The 18059-nt window shown below is 43.5% G+C and overlaps 1 protein-coding gene across 1 annotated transcript in view; it reads left to right on the top strand.

The window, feature by feature from the left end:
* LOC133376272 (aldehyde oxidase 1-like) overlaps nucleotides 1-18059 on the top strand; it is a 107157-nt gene that overhangs the window by 11096 nt on the left and 78002 nt on the right. Inside the window, exons 5-11 of the mRNA XM_061608058.1 lie at nucleotides 8336-8462; nucleotides 8736-8797; nucleotides 10484-10570; nucleotides 12052-12132; nucleotides 12754-12898; nucleotides 15661-15753; nucleotides 17089-17240. Coding sequence (XP_061464042.1) covers nucleotides 8336-8462; nucleotides 8736-8797; nucleotides 10484-10570; nucleotides 12052-12132; nucleotides 12754-12898; nucleotides 15661-15753; nucleotides 17089-17240 — 747 coding nt within the window. The remainder of the gene's footprint in view (nucleotides 1-8335; nucleotides 8463-8735; nucleotides 8798-10483; nucleotides 10571-12051; nucleotides 12133-12753; nucleotides 12899-15660; nucleotides 15754-17088; nucleotides 17241-18059) is intronic.

Genomic DNA, 18059 nt, shown 5'->3' with positions numbered 1-18059 from the left:
TTCATCATAGAATTCAAGGCAGCATGCATATAGTTTACCCTGATGGTCTGCCATATAATAATAATAATAATAATAAACTTCTACCCCGCCCTTTTTCCAATAGGACTCAGAGCGGCTTACAACTAAAAACAACACCATTAAAACATACAGAGTATATTATTAAAAAAGAATTAAACTATGAGAAAAATTAAAACCATAAAATATAGGTTAAAAACAGCAGACAATTTAAAATAATAAAATCATATAATGTAATCACCAAACCTATGACACTTAATCCTGGTCGTTCTCTATCCCAAATGCCTATTGAAATAAAACAGTCTTTACTTGTCGCTGGAAAGACGGCAAGGAGGGAGCTGATCACACCTCACTCGGAAGGGAGTTCCACAGCCTAGGGGCGGCCACTGAAAAGGCCCTATCTCGTGTCCGCGTCATATGTGCTTGCGAAAGTGTGGGGAACACAAGAAGGGCCTCACCTGAAGATCTCAAATCCCGGACAGGTTCATGTAGGGAGATACGATCTGTCAAATAGTCTGGACCTGAGCCGTATAGGGCTTTGTAGGTCAAAACCAGCACTTTGAATTGTGACCGGAAACAAATTGGCAGCCAGTGGAGCTGTTGTAACAGGGGAGTTGTATGGTCCCTGTAACCAGCCCCGGTTAGCACTCTGGCTGCAGCTCTTTGTACCAATTTAAGTTTCCGAACAGTCTTCAAAGGCAGCCCCACATAGAGCGCATTACAGTAGTCTAAGCGGGATGTAACCAAGGCATGCATCACCCTAGTCAGATCAGGTAGCTCCAGGAACGGGCGCAGCTGGCGCACCAGTTTTAATTGGGCAAATGCGCTCCTGGATACAGCAGCAATCTGGGCCTCCAAATTCAAAGCTGAGTCCAGGAGTACACCCAAACTGCAAACCTGAGACTTCAGGGGGAGTGCGACCCCATCCAGCACCGGTTGAATCCCTATTCCCTGATCTGCCCTCCGACTGACCAGGAGTACCTCTGTTTTGTCAGGATTTAATCTCAACTTGTTTGCCCTCATCCAGTCCATCACTGATGCCAGACACTGGTTTAGGACCTGTACGGCTTCCTTGGCTTCAGGTGGAAAAGAGAAATAGAGTTGAGTGTCATCAGCATACTGATGGCACCGAACCCCAAAACCCCGGACAACCTCTCCCAGCGGTTTCATGTAGATGTTGAATAACATGGGGGACAAAACGGAACCCTGAGGGACCCCATAGGTCAATGGCCAAGGGGTAGAGCAGGAGTCCCCCAGTACCACCTTCTGGGTTCGGTCCTCCAGGAAGGATTGGAGCCACTGTAACACAGTGCCCCCAAGTCCCATCTCGGCAAGGCGGCCCAGAAGGATACCATGATCGATGGTATCGAAAGCCGCTGAGAGGTCTAGTAGAACCAGCAGAGACACACTCCCCCTGTCCAGTTCTCTGCGTAGGTCATCCACCAAGGCGACCAAAGCCGTCTCTGTCCCATAGCCAGGCCTGAAACCAGATTGAAATGGATCCAGATAATCCGTATCATCCAGGAATCTCTGGAGTTGGGCGACCACCACACGCTCTATTATCTTGCTTAAAAATGGAATATTGGAGACTAGCCAGTAGTTACCTAGTAAAGAGGGATCCAGGGAGGGCTTTTTCAGCAGTGGTCTTATAACTGCCTCCTTTAAGCATGATGGAATTCTACCTTGTTGTAGAGAGGCATTAACTACTCCCCTGACCCAATCGACCAGTCCCCCTCTGGTACTTCTAATGAGCCAGGAAGGGCAAGGGTCCAGTACACACGTGGTGGCACGCGCCGCTCCAAGGATCTTGTCCACATCCTCGGGTAGAACAAGTTGAAAAGAATCCATTTTAATTGGACAAACAGGCGCCAAAGTTACATCCTCAGAAACTGTATCAATTTTAGCGTCCAAGTCACAGCGAATCTGAGCGACTTTGTCCGCAAAGTGCCGTGCAAATTCTTGACAGCAGTCTGCTGAGTGGTCAGAATACTGGCTAGATTTACTTAACCTCAACAAGGTGGCTGCATCATACCCCCTTGGACCATGCCAAGGGACATTTGTACAACCATTGGTGAATGATTACAATTTTTGGATTTTCCTGTTGCTATGTGCTATTTGTCAGGGTTTTTTAAAATATGGATTTATAGTGTTAATGCCTGTTTCAATTTTTTTTCTGATCTTGTGAGCTTCCTTGAGGTGATTCTTGGGTCTGATGTGGTCAAATGTAAGTAAATAAGACAAGCCCCAAGTATGACATAGGGCTACTGTGATGTTCCCTGCAGTACATATGCAGCCCTCCTGTGCTTTGGTGTGGTTTTACCTCTAGTATAGCTCCCTCGGCCTGTGCTGCAAGTTGGATCCATGTTTAGAGATAGTCAGCAAGGTGCCTTCCAGATGCTGTTGGACTGTCAACTCCTGTTAGCCCAAGCCAGCTTGGTCAGTGGCCAGGGATGATGGGAGTTGTAGTCCGACAGCATCTGAAGGGTACCACATTGGTTACCTCTTTGTAATAACATTCAACTCTCATGGCATGATCTGTGCTATCACAGTAACATATCAGAGATAGATTTGTGTGCATTTCAGTTAAGGTTTTGTCATATCCAGGATGGGACTCAGGAACCAGGCCAGTTGATGAAAGCAATTCAGTTTTTATTAAAGTAATATCCAGACACAAACTACGTCTTCTCATGAAGTTACACTACAAAACATATCCTGCGACATACAAGAGAGTTGACAGAACGAAGGGTCACTATCTCTCCTGTCCCTTAAGAAGGGGGAAAACGGGCGTGAATTCTCTCACTCCGCCTCAAAGTGCTCTCATCCACCACCCTTCTCTCCCCCCTCCTTTCTCTTTGCTTTAGCTGCCTCCTGGTGCGTGGTGAAGGAGGAAGCACGTCCCCCTCCCCTTCTGAAGGCTCTGACTCTGGTATGGGTGAAAGCGGGGGGGGGCAATGTGTAAACTGTCTGGCGGTTTCTCTTTGCTTGTCCCTGGCTCAGGAGGCCCTCCCTCTCCCTCTAACTGCTCTGAACTCAGGGGGGAGGAGGCGTGGGAACTTCAAGGGAGTCTGTGAGCCTTCCAAGGTCTTTACTGCTAGACAGTTCTATCTCTGGGATTTCCTCCCCCCCTCCTCCTGCTTCTTCTTCGCACAACTCTGGATAAACGACCCCCTCCCTTTCTTCGTCTTCTGAATCCTCAGGGCCCCAATCCTGCATCCTGACACCATCCCCTCTCTCATGCTGAGCTCCCCCCCAACTGGTTGGCTTGGGACAATGGGGAAACTGTTGGTGAAAAATTTTTACTAATTCTGGAGCATGCACATCGTTTTCATTTTCCCAAGATCTATCAGCTGGCCCATAACCCTTCCAGTGAATCAAGTACTGCAATTTGTTACGTCTGATTCTGGAGTCCAGAATTTCTGCCACTTCGAACTCAGTCTGTTCATCCACTATGAGCGGCATCCCTGGAGATTCCTCCGGTCGTAAATCACTGGGAGGGGCTGCTTCCGTTAATAAGGAACGATGGAACACAGGGTGTATTTTAAAAGTGTCAGGCAACTTCAGACGGTAAGCCACTGGATTGATCTGCGCTTCTATTTCGAAGGGCCCCACTCTCCTATCCTGCAGCTTTCTACATTTGCCAGGCATCTGCAGAAAGCGGGTAGACAACCATACCTGGTCTCCTATTTGCAGTGGAGGCCCCTGACATCGGTGCTGATCCGCCACTCGTTTGTAATCAATCTTGGCTTTGTCTAGTTGTTTTTTCAGGACCTCCTGTACGGCCTGAAGTTCCTGCAGAAAGTCCCCTGCAGCTGGCACAAGCACACTCCCTGTACTGCTGGGAAAAGCTTTGGGATGAAACCCATAGTTAGCAAAAAAGGGTGTTTGTCCTGTACTGGTATGCAAGGAATTGTTGTAAGCAAATTCTGCAAAATGCAGATATGATACCCAGTCAGTCTGTTGGTAGGACACATAACAGCGTAAATACCTTTCCAAAACAGCGTTCAAACTCTCAGTCTGTCCATCCATCTGGGGGTGATGCGCAGAAGACAGTTTCAACTCTGTCTGTAGCTGTTTCCAAACAGCCCTCCAAAACTTTGCTGTGAATTGAGTTCCTCGATCTGAAACTAGACTATTGGGCAAACCATGTAGTCGATAAATCTCCTTTATGAATAGTTTGGCTGTTTCTTTAGCCTCTAAAGCCCCTGAGCAAGGAAGGAAATGTGCCATTTTGGTCAAAGAATCCACTATTACTAAGATGGCCGTCATTCCTTGTGACTTCGGTAAATCCGTTATAAAGTCCATGGAAAGGTCTTTCCAGGGTTCGGACGGGGTGGGTAGAGGTTCCAGCAGCCCAGCCGGTTTTCCTGTGTCTGTTTTTGTCCGCATACAGACAGAACAGGATTTTACATAGTTCTCTATGTCCCGATGCGTTTGGGGCCACCAAAAGTCCTTACCTACATTCTGAATGGTCTTAAAGATGCCAAAGTGCCCAGCTGTGATAGAGTCATGGCATTGGCGCAAAATTCTGAGTCTTAGGTCTCCCTTTGGCACATATCTGGCAGCTTTAAACCACAACAATCCATCTCTCCAATGGAAACTTACTTCTGTATTCTGGTCCTGTTCCATTTCATGGACATATTGTTGCATGTCTGGATCCCCCTGCTGTGCCTCTTTGAGCTCCTTTTCCCATGAAGGCTGGCACAATCCCAACATCAACTTTTCCGGCGGAATGATGTGCTGGGGAGGGTTGTCAGCTTCGTCTCCTTTGTATTGCGGTTGTCTGGATAAGGCATCTGCCTGCTGATTTTTTGCATGGGCATGATAAGTAATCCTGAAGTTAAACCTGGCAAAAAACTGCGACCAACGTATCTGCCTCTGGTTCAACTTTCGAGCAGTGTGCAGACTTTCCAAGTTCTTATGATCAGAGCGCACTTCTATCTGATGTTGAGCTCCCTCTAGATACTGTCTCCAATTCTCAAAGGAGTCCTTGACGGCCAACAGCTCCTTCTCCCACACTGTATAATTTCTCTCGGCATCCTTTAACTTTCTGGAGAAGTACGCACAAGGATACAATTCCTTTCCTTCCATATCTAATTGTAACAGAACCCCCCCAGAGCTAGGTCCGAAGTGTCTGCTTCTACGACAAAAGGGCGGGTAGGGTCGGCAAAACGCAGAATGGGCTCAAACGTGAATTTTCTTTTCAGATCCTCGAAAGCTCTTGTTGCTTTCTCTGTCCATTGAAACTTCCCCTTTCCCCTTAAACAGTCAGTAAGGGTGGCTGTTAGCTTGGAAAAACCTGGGATGAATTTTCTGTAGTAATTGGCAAACCCCAAAAAACGTTGTACGTCCTTTTTTGTGGTTAGCTGTCCCCATTCTAATACACAACTCACTTTTCCCGGATCCATTTCCACTCCTCCTGCTGAGATTCGGTATCCAAGAAAGTCCAAAGATGATAGGTCAAACCCACATTTTTCCAACTTAGCATACAAGTGATTCTGTCTCACTCTTTCCAACACAGTTTTCACGTGATGGTCATGTTCGTCCTGGTTCTTAGAAAACACCAGAATATCATCCAGATAGCAAATCACATACTGATCCAAGAGATCCCTAAACACTTCGTTCATGAACTTTTGAAACACGCCAGGGATTCCACATAGCCCGAAAGGCATCACCAGCTATTCAAATTGACCATACGAAGTAAGAAACCCTGTTTTCCATTCGTCCCCCTCCCTCATTCTAATCAGATTGTATGCTCCTCTTAAGTCCAATTTCGTGAAGATTTTTGCAGAACGCAGTCGATCTAACAACTCTGGAATCAAAGGCAGCGGGTAACTGTTAGGGATAGTAATTTGATTTAAGGCGCGATAGTCATTACAGGGTCTGAGTTCCCCCCCTTTTTTCTTCACGAACAACAGAGGGGCCCCTGCAGGGGACTGTGAGGGACGAATGAATCATCTCTTCAGGTTTTTCTCCAAAAACTCTCTCAAAGCTGCTCTCTCCATCTCTGTAAGAGAGTAGATTCTTCCAGCTGGGATGCTTGCTCCAGGCACTAAATCAATTGCACAGTCATAAGGGTGGTGGGGGGGCAAAGTTTCAGCTTCCTTTTCATCAAACACATCCGCAAAGTCCCCATATTTCGAGGGAAGGATCACTTCCTTGCCCTCCTGCACTGCCCCTGCCAGAGCTTTTGCGGTGATCTTTGGTTGACAGTTCTCATGACAATACTGGGAAGTGAACCATACCACCGCGTCCTTCCAGTCTATTTTTGGGTCATGCTTTGCGAGCAAGGGCATTCCCAGAATCACATCAAAATTCGAGAGATCTGACACATACAAGGAGATGAACTCTTCGTGCCCAGGAATTTCTAGTTTCAACTCTTCCGTGGCTCGTGTCACTCCTCCGGATTTTAAAGGCCTACCATCTATGGTTTCCACGGACAAGGGGGTGTCCAGCTTCCATTGGGAGATCCTGTGACGTTTTGCCAACTTGGCGTCGATGAAGTTGGTCAAGGCTCCACTGTCAATCAGCGCTGTGGAGTTAAACATTACTCCTGTGGAAGTTGTAACTCGAATAGGTAGTACCAATACCCCTTTGGAGGGGGGCTGTACTATTTGAGGGCCTTTATACAACGCGGCCCCCAGCCCTCCGGCCTTCGTGAGAGCTGGGTATTTTAGTTTTCCGACGGCCCTGTTTTCTCCCCTTTCAGTCCACATTCCCTAGCCACATGGCCCGGCTTTGAACAATAAAAACAGACGTTCCCGATGACGTCTTTCCTTTTCCTCTTCTGACAGTTTCGGACGAGCCCCTCCCTGTCCTTCTCCTGCGTTACCTGACACTCCTGGGGTTGAAGGGATCTTGTTGCGTGAGGCCGAAGCTGAATATCTCTGGGCCTGTTTCTTCTCCAGACATCTTCCTTCCAGCCTGTGGTCGATCTGCAGACACAGTCGAATCAGTCCAGGCAGGTTATTTGGGGGTGTAGTTCTGGCCAGATCATCCAGGATCTCAGCATTCAATCCACTCCGATACATAAAGGCTGAGTCATCATAACCAGTTTCTTGAGCCAGAATTTTAAAGGCGTTAGTGTACTCTGAAACAGTTCCTTTCCTTTGCTTCAAAGCGCCCAATTGCCTTGCCACGGTCTCCGCTCTTTGCGGGTCCTGAAACATTTCGGTCAAGGCTCGTATAAATTCTCTGTATCTTCCCAAAAGGGTATCCTTTCTTACCAGGTAGGGAGTGACCCACCTGCCGCTTCCCCTTCCAATAGGCTAATCACGAAGGCCACTTGGCCACATCACTAGGAAATTCTGCATTTCTAATGTCCAGATACATTTCACATTGGGCCATGAAGGTGGAGAGCTGGTCACTCTGTCCTGCATATTTAGGTGGTAATCCATCTATCGTGGATTTCTATGATCTATCGTGGTTTTCAAGGCTTGATTATCAGTTTTCAGCGTCTTAACTGCCGCCAACAAGGTTTGAACATCTGCCTGCAAGTCTGCAACGTTAGTCCTCAACTGTTGCACTTCTTCCGCCTCAGAAGTGGGAATTGTCCCCCCTGCTGCTCCCTTTTCCATCTTGTTACGTTTAAGTGGTGGAAGCGCTGAGGATGGGATAAGTGGTTCTGTCAAGCTGTCATATCCAGGATGGGACTCAGGAACCAGGCCAGTTGATGAAAGCAATTCAGTTTTTATTAAAGTAATATCCAGACACAAACTACGTCTTCTCATGAAGTTACACTACAAAACATATCCTGAGACATATAAGAGAGTTGACAGAACGAAGGGTCACTATCTCTCCTGTCCCTTAAGAAGGGGGAAAACGGGCGCAAATTCTCTCACTCCGCCTCAAAGTGCTCTCATCCACCACCCTTCTCTCCCCCCTCCTTTCTCTTCGCTTTAGTTGCCTCCTGGTGCGTGGTGAAGGAGGAAGCACGTCCCCCTCCCCTTCTGAAGGCTCTGACTCTGGTATGGGTGAAAGCGGGGGGGCAATGTGTAAACTGTCTGGCGGTTTCTCTTTGCTTGTCCCTGGCTCAGGAGGCCCTCCCTCTCCCTCTAACTGCTCTGAACTCAGGGGGGAGGAGGCGTGGGAACTTCAAGGGAGTCTGTGAGCCTTCCAAGGTCTTTACTGCTAGACAGTTCTATCTCTGGGATTTCCTCCCCCCCCTCCTCCTGCTTCTTCTTTGCACAACTCTGGATAAACGACCCCCTCCCTTTCTTCATCTTCTGAATCCTCAGGGCCCCAATCCTGCATCCTGACAGGTTTCTTTTTAAACATCTGCATAAGAGACTTCAGTCATCCTGTAGTAGGTGTTTTATCCTAGGAACGGATTGCTAAAAGTCATGGCTCTCAGTGTGGCTTCTGCACCCCTGGAATGGTGATGTCGATCTACGCTTTACTGCGCAACCAGATGGAACCCACATTTGAGGAAATAACCGAAGCTCTAGCTGGTAAATATTTTAAAGATAATTTTTAACTATGCATTGGTTTTGTGCTGCAGTATCTGCTGTTTCTTAACTTGTATCTACACTGTATTTTTACATTCTCAATATTTCATTGCTGCTTCATGTGTTTGTAAGTTGCCCTGGGAATCCTTTTTTGAAGGGTAGCATAAAAATCTGTTAAATAAATAAAATCAATGTTAAAAAAGAAAACCTAAATCCATAGTTTAGGTCTTCTTGTCTTAGAAGGAATAACCTTATCTATTCTATTGTTTACTTTAGGTAATTTATGTCGCTGCACAGGCTACAGGCCTATTATTGATGGTTGTAAAACCTTCTGTAAGGTAAGGGGTGGTGAGAAAGAGAGAGAGATAATGAGAATGAAGCAGGGAGATTGACAAGAATAATATGTGGGTATACAATGCCCAATCGTAGTATGGCGGCTTTAAATATATTGTGTCTTTCACTGAAATCTAGTGGGAGTATGTAACTAATTCTCATAGGACTTGTTTTACAACAAATCTTTAATACAAATCAAAGATCAACATTTCAGTCCAAAATATTCCATGGTGGTTTGTTCACTTGGTTTTCTTATTTCCATAATATTGCTGTCTATGATATAATTTTACATTACAGAATTAGGGAGAGAGGCCATAGCTTAGTGGTGGATCACATGCTTTGCATGCAGAAGGTCCCAGGTTCAGTCCTCAACATCTCTAGGTAGCACTAGGAAGGACTCCTGTCTGAAATCCTGGAGAGATGCTGCCAGTCAGTGTAGACAGTACTGAACTAGATAGATCAATGGTCTAACACAGTATGAGGCAGCTTCTTTCAATCTACAGAAAACTTTATTGTAAATGACTATGAAGTGGATTGCTGGTTGTAAGACTAATGCATAATTTAAGCTTTATTGAATGCAGGCAGAGTTGCTTATATTCTGCACTAAAAATGTTGCACCTAGATAATGTTAAATTCTGTGACTTATATGCATTATTATGCAATTGAAACCGTGTGTAGTTTCTTATTTTGCATAACTCATTGCTTTTGCTAGACCTGGAGAGGAACAAGACTTGTGCATTGCACTTACTACTGATCACTGCAATCCTACTCTCTTTCTACAGTAACTCTGAAGTTTTTAGCTAACATTGGCTGAGGCTGCATACACACTAGCCCAGTTGTAGCTCAAAAATCCAGTTTTTCCTCAATTTGGAATCATTCGTGCTTGCCTTCAACATGCTGCTTTCAATCTAGATTGATTCTAGATCCTGCTGTCCCAAGGACATGTGGTTACTTGATACATGTTTGAAAACCCTCCATTTGATTAGGTTATCCATGCCCTTTCCTTTCTGCACATGCCCCAGGTGATTAAGGAGGAAGTGATGGTTGTGATCTTGGTATATGCCAATCCACAACGTCAATGGGTAGGCAGATATACACACATGCTGCCAGGACCACCTACGTCTGTTTTCAAATGGGTAACAGAATCATTCTGCAATCAGCATTTATTTTCAGAATGAAACCAGTTTTCAAGGGAAGCGCTTTTCAGGGGCAAAAAAAATGCAGTGGGTCTAGATTATGTACAGAGTACATAGAAAAAACAAGTACTCAATCTCCACTGATTTTAGAATATAATGTGTGTGTGTGTGTGTGCAGCCTTAATCTCTTCATAGTCTTAAGAGCTAAGAACATGGGGCCCAATCCGAGCCAAAGTTAAGTATTGTTTAAGTCTCATCTGTTTCAATGTACATGCTAATTTAAGCTCCTAATTTTTTCTTTAAGAAAAGAAAAAAGAAAACTGAGTTTGTCTTGGTGCTGAATTCCATGCCAAATACTAAAATTATTTTTGGACAGTCTGATTGCAAAACTGCAGATTACATATTTACACGCCTGAATGTAGCTTTGGGGGTCAATTCCATTATTAACTTTTTAAAAAAAGAGCTCAGTCCAAGGCTTTCTTAGAGTAATGGAAATCTTTTCCCTTTTTCTTAATATCCATACTGCTCTGTAATCATACTGGATTTTGTATTTAGAAATCCTCTTGCTGCCAGAATAAGAAGGGGGTTTGTTGCTTGGATCAGGAAGATGATTTACCTTTAATACTTAACAAGGAAAAAAAGGTAAGCTATCTAATTAAGGCTGCAATCCAGTATACACTTACCTGGGAGTAAATCCTATTGAACCCAATAGAGCTTACTTCTGAGTAGATGTGGAATGGATTGCTGCCTAACACTCTCTTTTCATTTGTTTGATTGTAAAGTTGCATAAGAGGAAGACTATTCTGCCTATTCTTTTAACAACAGTCTGCACAAAATGTAATACCATCCAGTATTATGCATGCAATACCTCCTTTAAAAAAAATTATTTACATTCTTCAGTTATATACACAAAGATAAACCATTAATGTAAAATGTAAAGAGAGAGAGAAACACTAAAGAGCAATACAAAGGAACAAATCAGCCACTTATATTCTCTCTATCCCTGTGGTGACTTCCAATATATAATGATTTGGACACCTTTGATTAATAATTCTGCACTATTATGTATTGCTCTGATTTTTCTTGGTGAGTTTGTATTCATCATCATGGGAAGTTATAAATGGGTACCAAACAGCATAATAGTCCATATGTGTGTTTTTAAACAACTATTCCCTACTTGAACTTCAGTTAGTTTTTCGTAGTACAGTTATGTTCTATATGAATATATACGAAGAGCCTTGCTGGATTAGACCAAGGATCAGAACTCAGGATTAGAATCTCCAGCCCCTGCAGCCCATGCCAAGCATAAGCACCCACATTTTGTTTTAAGCCTCTGGGTCAATTGCCTTTTCTTACAAAACATTTGTTTACCAGATGAAGGCTGGTAAACAATCTAGCAACAAAGCCATAATTTCACAAAACTGTTCTTTTAAAACCTTCTGTTTAGAAGTAAACAGCTTCTGACAAAGCTGATTTATGCATTCTTTTCTAGTCAGAACACAGTGTCTTGTCATCTGTTACTGTGAATTACCCTGAAACAAACCTTTCATGTATTCTAGGAGGTAAGATAAGGGATGTTCAGGCAGCAATTATTCTCTAAAATCATGGGTGTCAAAAAGTAACACTCTCTGGCATAATTGACCAACTCTCTTACGTTAGATGTGCTTGTGAGCTGCTTCTGCTTATCTAGTGAAGGGGTGTCAGGGGAAAGCATTCTGCGCATGGTTAAAGGCACTCTTTTTATACTTTTGCATGTTGCAAGGCTGCACCAGACAGTGCATATGTTCTGAATGCAAGTATAGGTCCTCTTTAGTTCAGATTTAGCTCTGACCACATGGAAGAGAATGATTGAGGTTAAACCCAAAATCCAGAGACAGAAAGTAAGTACGTGAGGTAGCCAGACCCATGGTACTTCATCTTGCCACTGTATTATTGAATGAACCATAGCCCCATACTGGATGATAGTTGATGACAGTAACAATCAGCCACAGTGATAAATGCAGTTCTTTAAGGCTAAATCTGAAATCTGTTGAACTTAACTTTTAGTTCTTAAAAAATAACCTCTTGTTGATTTTAATGGCAGTTCACACATCTATACTGTCTTTTTCCCCCAATTTTTAAAGATTTGTGCAACACTGTCTTCTGCAGAAGAATTCCAGTCCTTGGATCCTACCCAAGAGCTAATATTTCCACCAGAACTCATAGTAAGAAGAATTAGCATACATATAGAATACTGTATTTCGTTTTAGGGCTAATTTCCACTGTTATTTTAATGTGGTGAGATTTAAGCTACTGGGTGAGGAGTGAATACTGAATCTGAAGAAGCAACAATCTGGCAGCTTTGCTGTTTGTCTACGTTGTAACATACCTTGCTGTTACAAAACTTCTGGAGGTAGGTTAAGCTTAGCAACGGCCTGGTGAGCCATCTGTTTGACATGAGTTGGAGCAACCGGACAAATGCCTTGCCAGCATTTGGTTTGCCATCCAATCTGTCATCCTCTCCCACCTGTTCTGGCCATAAATATTCTAATTTTGCCCCATGGCAGGCAAATGGAAAAGACAAACTGGTAAGGAAAAAAATTGGCAAGGAAATTTAGTTGATGCATACTGAATTCAGAGCATTTAAAGGTATTGTTTCCAGGGCAAGAACAAGCAGTTCTAAGGGGAAGCAAGAAATTCTTTAAGGAGGTATTCCATTCCCAGTAACAAAACCCATAAGTGGAATCCTAAGAGGGACACCTTCTCAAACATGGTGCTGATGGTTCCTGTTGTTTCCATGATATGTCCTGATCTAAACTCTGAATCTGATACTGTTTTCCCTACAGAAAATGGCTGAAAATCAGACAGTACAAACTCTTGTTTTCCACGGAGAACGGACTACGTGGATTTCTCCTGTAAATCTAAAGGAACTTCTGGAACTGAAAGCCAAGTACCCCCAGGCACCTCTTGTGATAGGGAATACTTGTGTGGGTATGTAGAGTTTATTTTTGTATGTAGGAAACCAGTTTCCCAACTACCATCTATTGAAAGTCAGCTCCCAATTAAAACTCATTTTGAGATGATCTGTTTGTGGGTCATGATTTCATATGCAGCAGAGGAGCTCCCTCGCTATGTTTTATTCTGTATATAGAATTGCAGCATATCCTGTTATCTTAGTACCAGTATATGTATTGCTACACACCTTGAGATCACCAAAGGAAGCTTTGTTTTGTGTCCCTTAATTTGTGGTGATCAAATCTGCAAACTCATTTTTCAGTGGTGACAGCCTTCATTTAAAATCCTGTGCCAAGGAAACTCCATGTGACCCAGAATACTCATTTTTTAAAAATATACCTTTTGCCAGTGCTAAGTAGTCTTTTTGATGATGGTGGTGTGCTTTAATCTTATGATGGTATGTTTTTAAGTACAGTGTTTTTATGTATTTGGATTTTCTCTGTTTTTAAATGCTTTTAATAGATTGTTTCTAGGTTTAGAATACTGCATATCCTGTCTTGTGAGTTGGAAAAGTGGTTCACAGTTTTTATAAACAAACTAGGGGGGCTCTGTTTCCCTGCTCACTTTGCTTGCCAAACCCCCACCATTATGGCACAGGATGGTTTTGTGTGAGGAGGGATGGAAGGAAGGAGGCTTTGGCAATGGATGCTTATGTGTGGGGAGACAGGAAAGAAAGAAATTGTTTAGGGTGGGGAGGCTGGGAGTGTATTACCCTCCAGCACTGCCTTCACTAACCTGATGCCCTTCAGATGTTATTGGATGGCCAGGTGGGCAAATCTCCCTTCTTCTTCATGTTAATTATCAAGCATTAAGGAAGGAATCTTACAACAATTTTTTGAGGGGGGAAGAATCCTAAAGGGGATGACATTGCAAATAATTATCTTTTAATATGATCTCCTTCATTTATCATCAGTGGGGACTGCGAAGGAGAAATTGCCAAGTGCGTGTTACTAACCTAGAGATCAACACTCACTTTTGATGGCCTTATTTGGGGTGTTTTTAGTATTTGTGAGTTTTTTTAAAAAATCCAGATAGGTTATGGAGCTTTTCCTCTTAAAGCAATACATGGGAATTGAATATCTGTGGAATGTGGCATCCCCCAAATAGTGAGGTTTTGCTTGTTTTAAACAATCACATCTACAGCTCAATAACAATACTGGGCTGGACCCAGACATGTAGTGCAATCCTATGAATGTCTACTCAGAAGTGAGCCCCAGTGTTTTCAATAAAGCTTATGCCCAAGGTAATACTAATAGGAAACTCCTCCCCGGTGCTAATCCTTCTTTCTCATTTTGCAGGGGGAAGCCAGCATACAAAAGAAAAATAATACGTGTTTCATTCAAGTTTGGTGATACGATTTTCAAAGGGGCGGGGGGAAGGGAGAGAAACAGAGATACTTAAGCAAGGATTTTGGAAAACATGGCAGCTATCATTTTACACACTCATTTCTATCAGCATTTTGAAGGCTGCTTGTCCCCCTCAAGTTCAACCTTATAAGATGATGTAGCAATGCTCAAAAGCACCTTTTCCAAGTGGTTGGCTCTGCTTACCAGAGTAATTTGCTCTGTTCATATCCAGCTGCTTATCTTCAGACCCCTGATGTTTGTGGCCTTTTGAATTGCCTCAGCCAGGCAATGAGGCCTGCCTGGAGGAGGAAGTAGTATTTAGCACATTGAGCAGATTTGCAAACTGGCCTTGCTTTTCAATGGTGGATGTCTACTGCACATAGCAATTGTTTCCATTCTGGCACTGCAAGGCAGTTAACTGTTCAATGTGCTAAATGCCTCTTCTCCCTCCAGCTTCTCTCTCTCTCTCTCTCTCCCCCCCCTCAAACATGGGGGTTCACAGAGGCAATAGCTAAGTAACAGATACCAGCAGCAGGCAGCGTGTTACTGTTTGGGAAGTGCCAAAGGGGAATACAGAGACTCAAGTCCTTAAGGTAGTCCAATGTTCATAAACCAAGAGATTCCAATCAGGCAGGGCAGGGTCCAAGGGTACGGGTCAACAGAAGAGCTGGAGTAATATCTGCAGCAAGACATTGACTCCAGCAAGGAGTCTCCCTTCCAGTCTTTTATACTCTTCATTCTGGCCCAGGTGCTTACAATCAACCTGTGTTCTTGCTAGCTGCTCCTTAATCACACTGATTGCCTTTGTTGCTGCAACACCTGTTGGCGTCTTCTCTCTGCTGGGGAAGGGGCAGCCTCCTGGTCGCTTCCTGACTCTGACAGGCGGGCTCCCTTAGGGGCTTGTCCCTGGTCTGGCAAAGGGTCCTGGGCTGTCTCCCTGCTTGTCCCCTCTCCTGGGTCTGCGGTCTCCCATTCCTCTTCCTCCTCGGATGAGTCCTATGAGAGGGGCATAACACACACTCTCTCTTTGCTGTCCCCAAGTGCCTTTCCTCTGTCTCACACTCCTGAGGTCGCATTTGCCTTGTTGAGGCTGGGAGACTTGCTCAGCAGCATGGGTTCTCAGAGGCTGAGGAGCCAGCACAGATTGGAGGGAGCGGCTGCTGCAGCCTGTTCTGGCTATCCCTCTGTGGTGTCCCTGGGCTACCCATCCACCATTTCCCATCACAGTGTAGTTTGCAGCACCATTTGTATGTGGCAAAGCAAACTGCAGCCAAACAAAGTGTGTGACACTTCTATTTTTATGAACACAGGAAGATATTTTCAAAGGTTTAAATTGCATTCAAGCAGCCATCACTTTGCTCCTCAATTTCACTGTTATCTTTCACTTTTTAGGACCTGATATGAAATTTAAAGGTGTATTTCATCCGCTTATCATCTCACCCACTAGAATATTGGATCTCCATGTTGTGGAACACACAGAAGATGGTCAGTAAACTTCATTTTCTGTGTTTGGGTCCCACTGACAGACACAGTGTTTTAAGAGCAGTGGGATCAGTTGAGTTCTCAATAGAACTATACCTTTTTTTTGTCCCAGGATGAGCTCTGAAAAAACAGTTCTGGAAATTTCTCAGCACTGATTAGTCTGAAATGGGGGGTGGAGGGGATGACTGTGGTCAGCACCTAATGGCTAGTGCCAGGATGTTAACAATATATCTCCTCCAGTCTCTGGAGAAGTTTTGAAAGTCTTTTATTTTGTAAATCTTTTTCATAAAATGAAGGATGAATATATGTATTCTCTAAAATATGATAAGGGTGCAGAAAAGGCAAATAGCTTGCCGAAAGCATAAGGGAGGAGCAATACAGATGGCTTAACCAGATTCAGCCCTCTGTTGATGTATGCGTCTAAAGTAATCTGTGAAGCTTGGATCAGACCTTGGGCAAAGAACCCTCTGTGAGCACTGTTACGTCTGTCTTCATTCATAATTTGTTAAAAAGAATACAGTCTCGAAGCACTGCTGCCTTGGTTTTGTGGAAAAAAGTACAGTACCTTTATGCCACATACACATCAGCATTTTTCCATACTCAACCTAACGATGTTTAGTCAAATGCAGTTTACTTCTAAATAAGTATGCACAGAGTTTGAGACTATCTCTGGTTTCCTGTGATAGCTAACTGCCAACAGAAGTGCTGCTACAGTAAGCTTGAGGGTAGGAACTTCCTTACTATTGATTTTTGTAAGCTACTCTAGGGGCCTTTTTGGCCAAAGAGCATGGTAAAAATGCTTTAACATATTGTAGAGCCTGAAGAATGCTAGAAAGGCATCTCTTGAGACACCATTGATGACTCAGATTGGAACATTTTGGGATAGCTCCATGATAACTCCCAGCAGCCCTAGCCAACATGGCCAACGGTCATGAAAGATAGGAGTTGTCCTATTATTGTCCTACCACAGGTTCCCCATTCCTAAAGCAGGGCTTCCTGTTTCTCCAGTGATAACTTTGTATTAAATCAGATTACATGTGGAGTTGAAACTCGCTTACCTGAAAGTAAATCCCATTGATTTTAGTGGCCGCTGATAAGGCCTGGCATGGCAAAAGACATTTGCGACACAAATTTAATTCAGTCTACTTTGTACAAGTACATAAAGTTTGAAAATGGCTCATTATTAATAGTATGTCTCATACTTTAAACTAGTAATCATAATAAAATGATCTTCCCCTCATGCTGTCATACTACCAGTGTAATGATTCAAAGCAGTCACATCTGTATGAAACTGAAACCATTACCTGTACATTGGATGTTATGTTTTACTCTTTTCAGGACTAATACTAGGAGCTGCCTGTAGCCTGACTGTAGTGAAAAACATTCTAACAAATGCTGTCTTCAAGCTTTCAGCAGAGAAAACCAAGACATTCTATGCTCTCTTGCAGCAATTGAAAACTCTGGGTGGACAGCAGATCCGAAATGTGGCTGTATGTTTCTTTAATTGACATACAACAAATTAGCAGCTTGAAATACTGGTATTCATGTGTGTATATGCTAAAAGCAGCCACCCACCTCACAAAGTGAGTGATAGTGGCTTACAACTCAGTAGTAAAACCAGTCGGATTCAGTGGGCCAGAGATCTCTGCGTATTACACTGTATAGCATTGCAACCTTACAGCACAATCTCATGCTTATTCACTCAGTCTCACTGAGTTCAATGGGACTTTCTCCCAACATGAGTGCGTATAAGGGTCATTGGAATGACAGTATTAAAGACTGATCTTCTGTTTAGATTCTTTTCTTTTATTCCAGTTAAGAACTCTATTCGTTTTTATATATATATTTACTAATACATTACATAGGCTTGAAAAATAGACCACATGCAGCTTATCCCAGAAATCTACAAATCTTTTCCAGATTTTATACTATGAACATTTTGTGGTATTCCTTCCTTAAACAAATATAAGATAATTTTTTCATATCCATTGTCCACTAACTCTCAGGCTTTGACATTTGGTTTTAAATAATCCCAACAGAACTACAGCTGAGTCTACAGACAACCTACACGCCTTTATTTTTAATATCCAAAGTTCAATTCCAGTATACTACAGTTCATAGTACTTGAGGGGTGACATCCAGAGAGTTCTTTTCACAAGGAGAAGGCACTTCCCCACATACAAGGGGTGGATCCTTTATTTTCTGTTGTTGCCCCCAACAGCATCTGCCTGAACCACATCCTATGCTGTTCTGGAGGGTCCCTGGTACCATAGGAGGAGTTTTTGAGGTGTGTAAAAGAGGCTGCAATG

Source organism: Rhineura floridana, chromosome 2 (genome assembly GCF_030035675.1).
Source record: "Rhineura floridana isolate rRhiFlo1 chromosome 2, rRhiFlo1.hap2, whole genome shotgun sequence".
Taxonomy (NCBI): Eukaryota; Metazoa; Chordata; class Lepidosauria; order Squamata; family Rhineuridae; genus Rhineura; species Rhineura floridana.
Note: the sequence above shows the minus strand (reverse complement) of the source record. Positions and strands in the feature narration are given on the sequence as shown.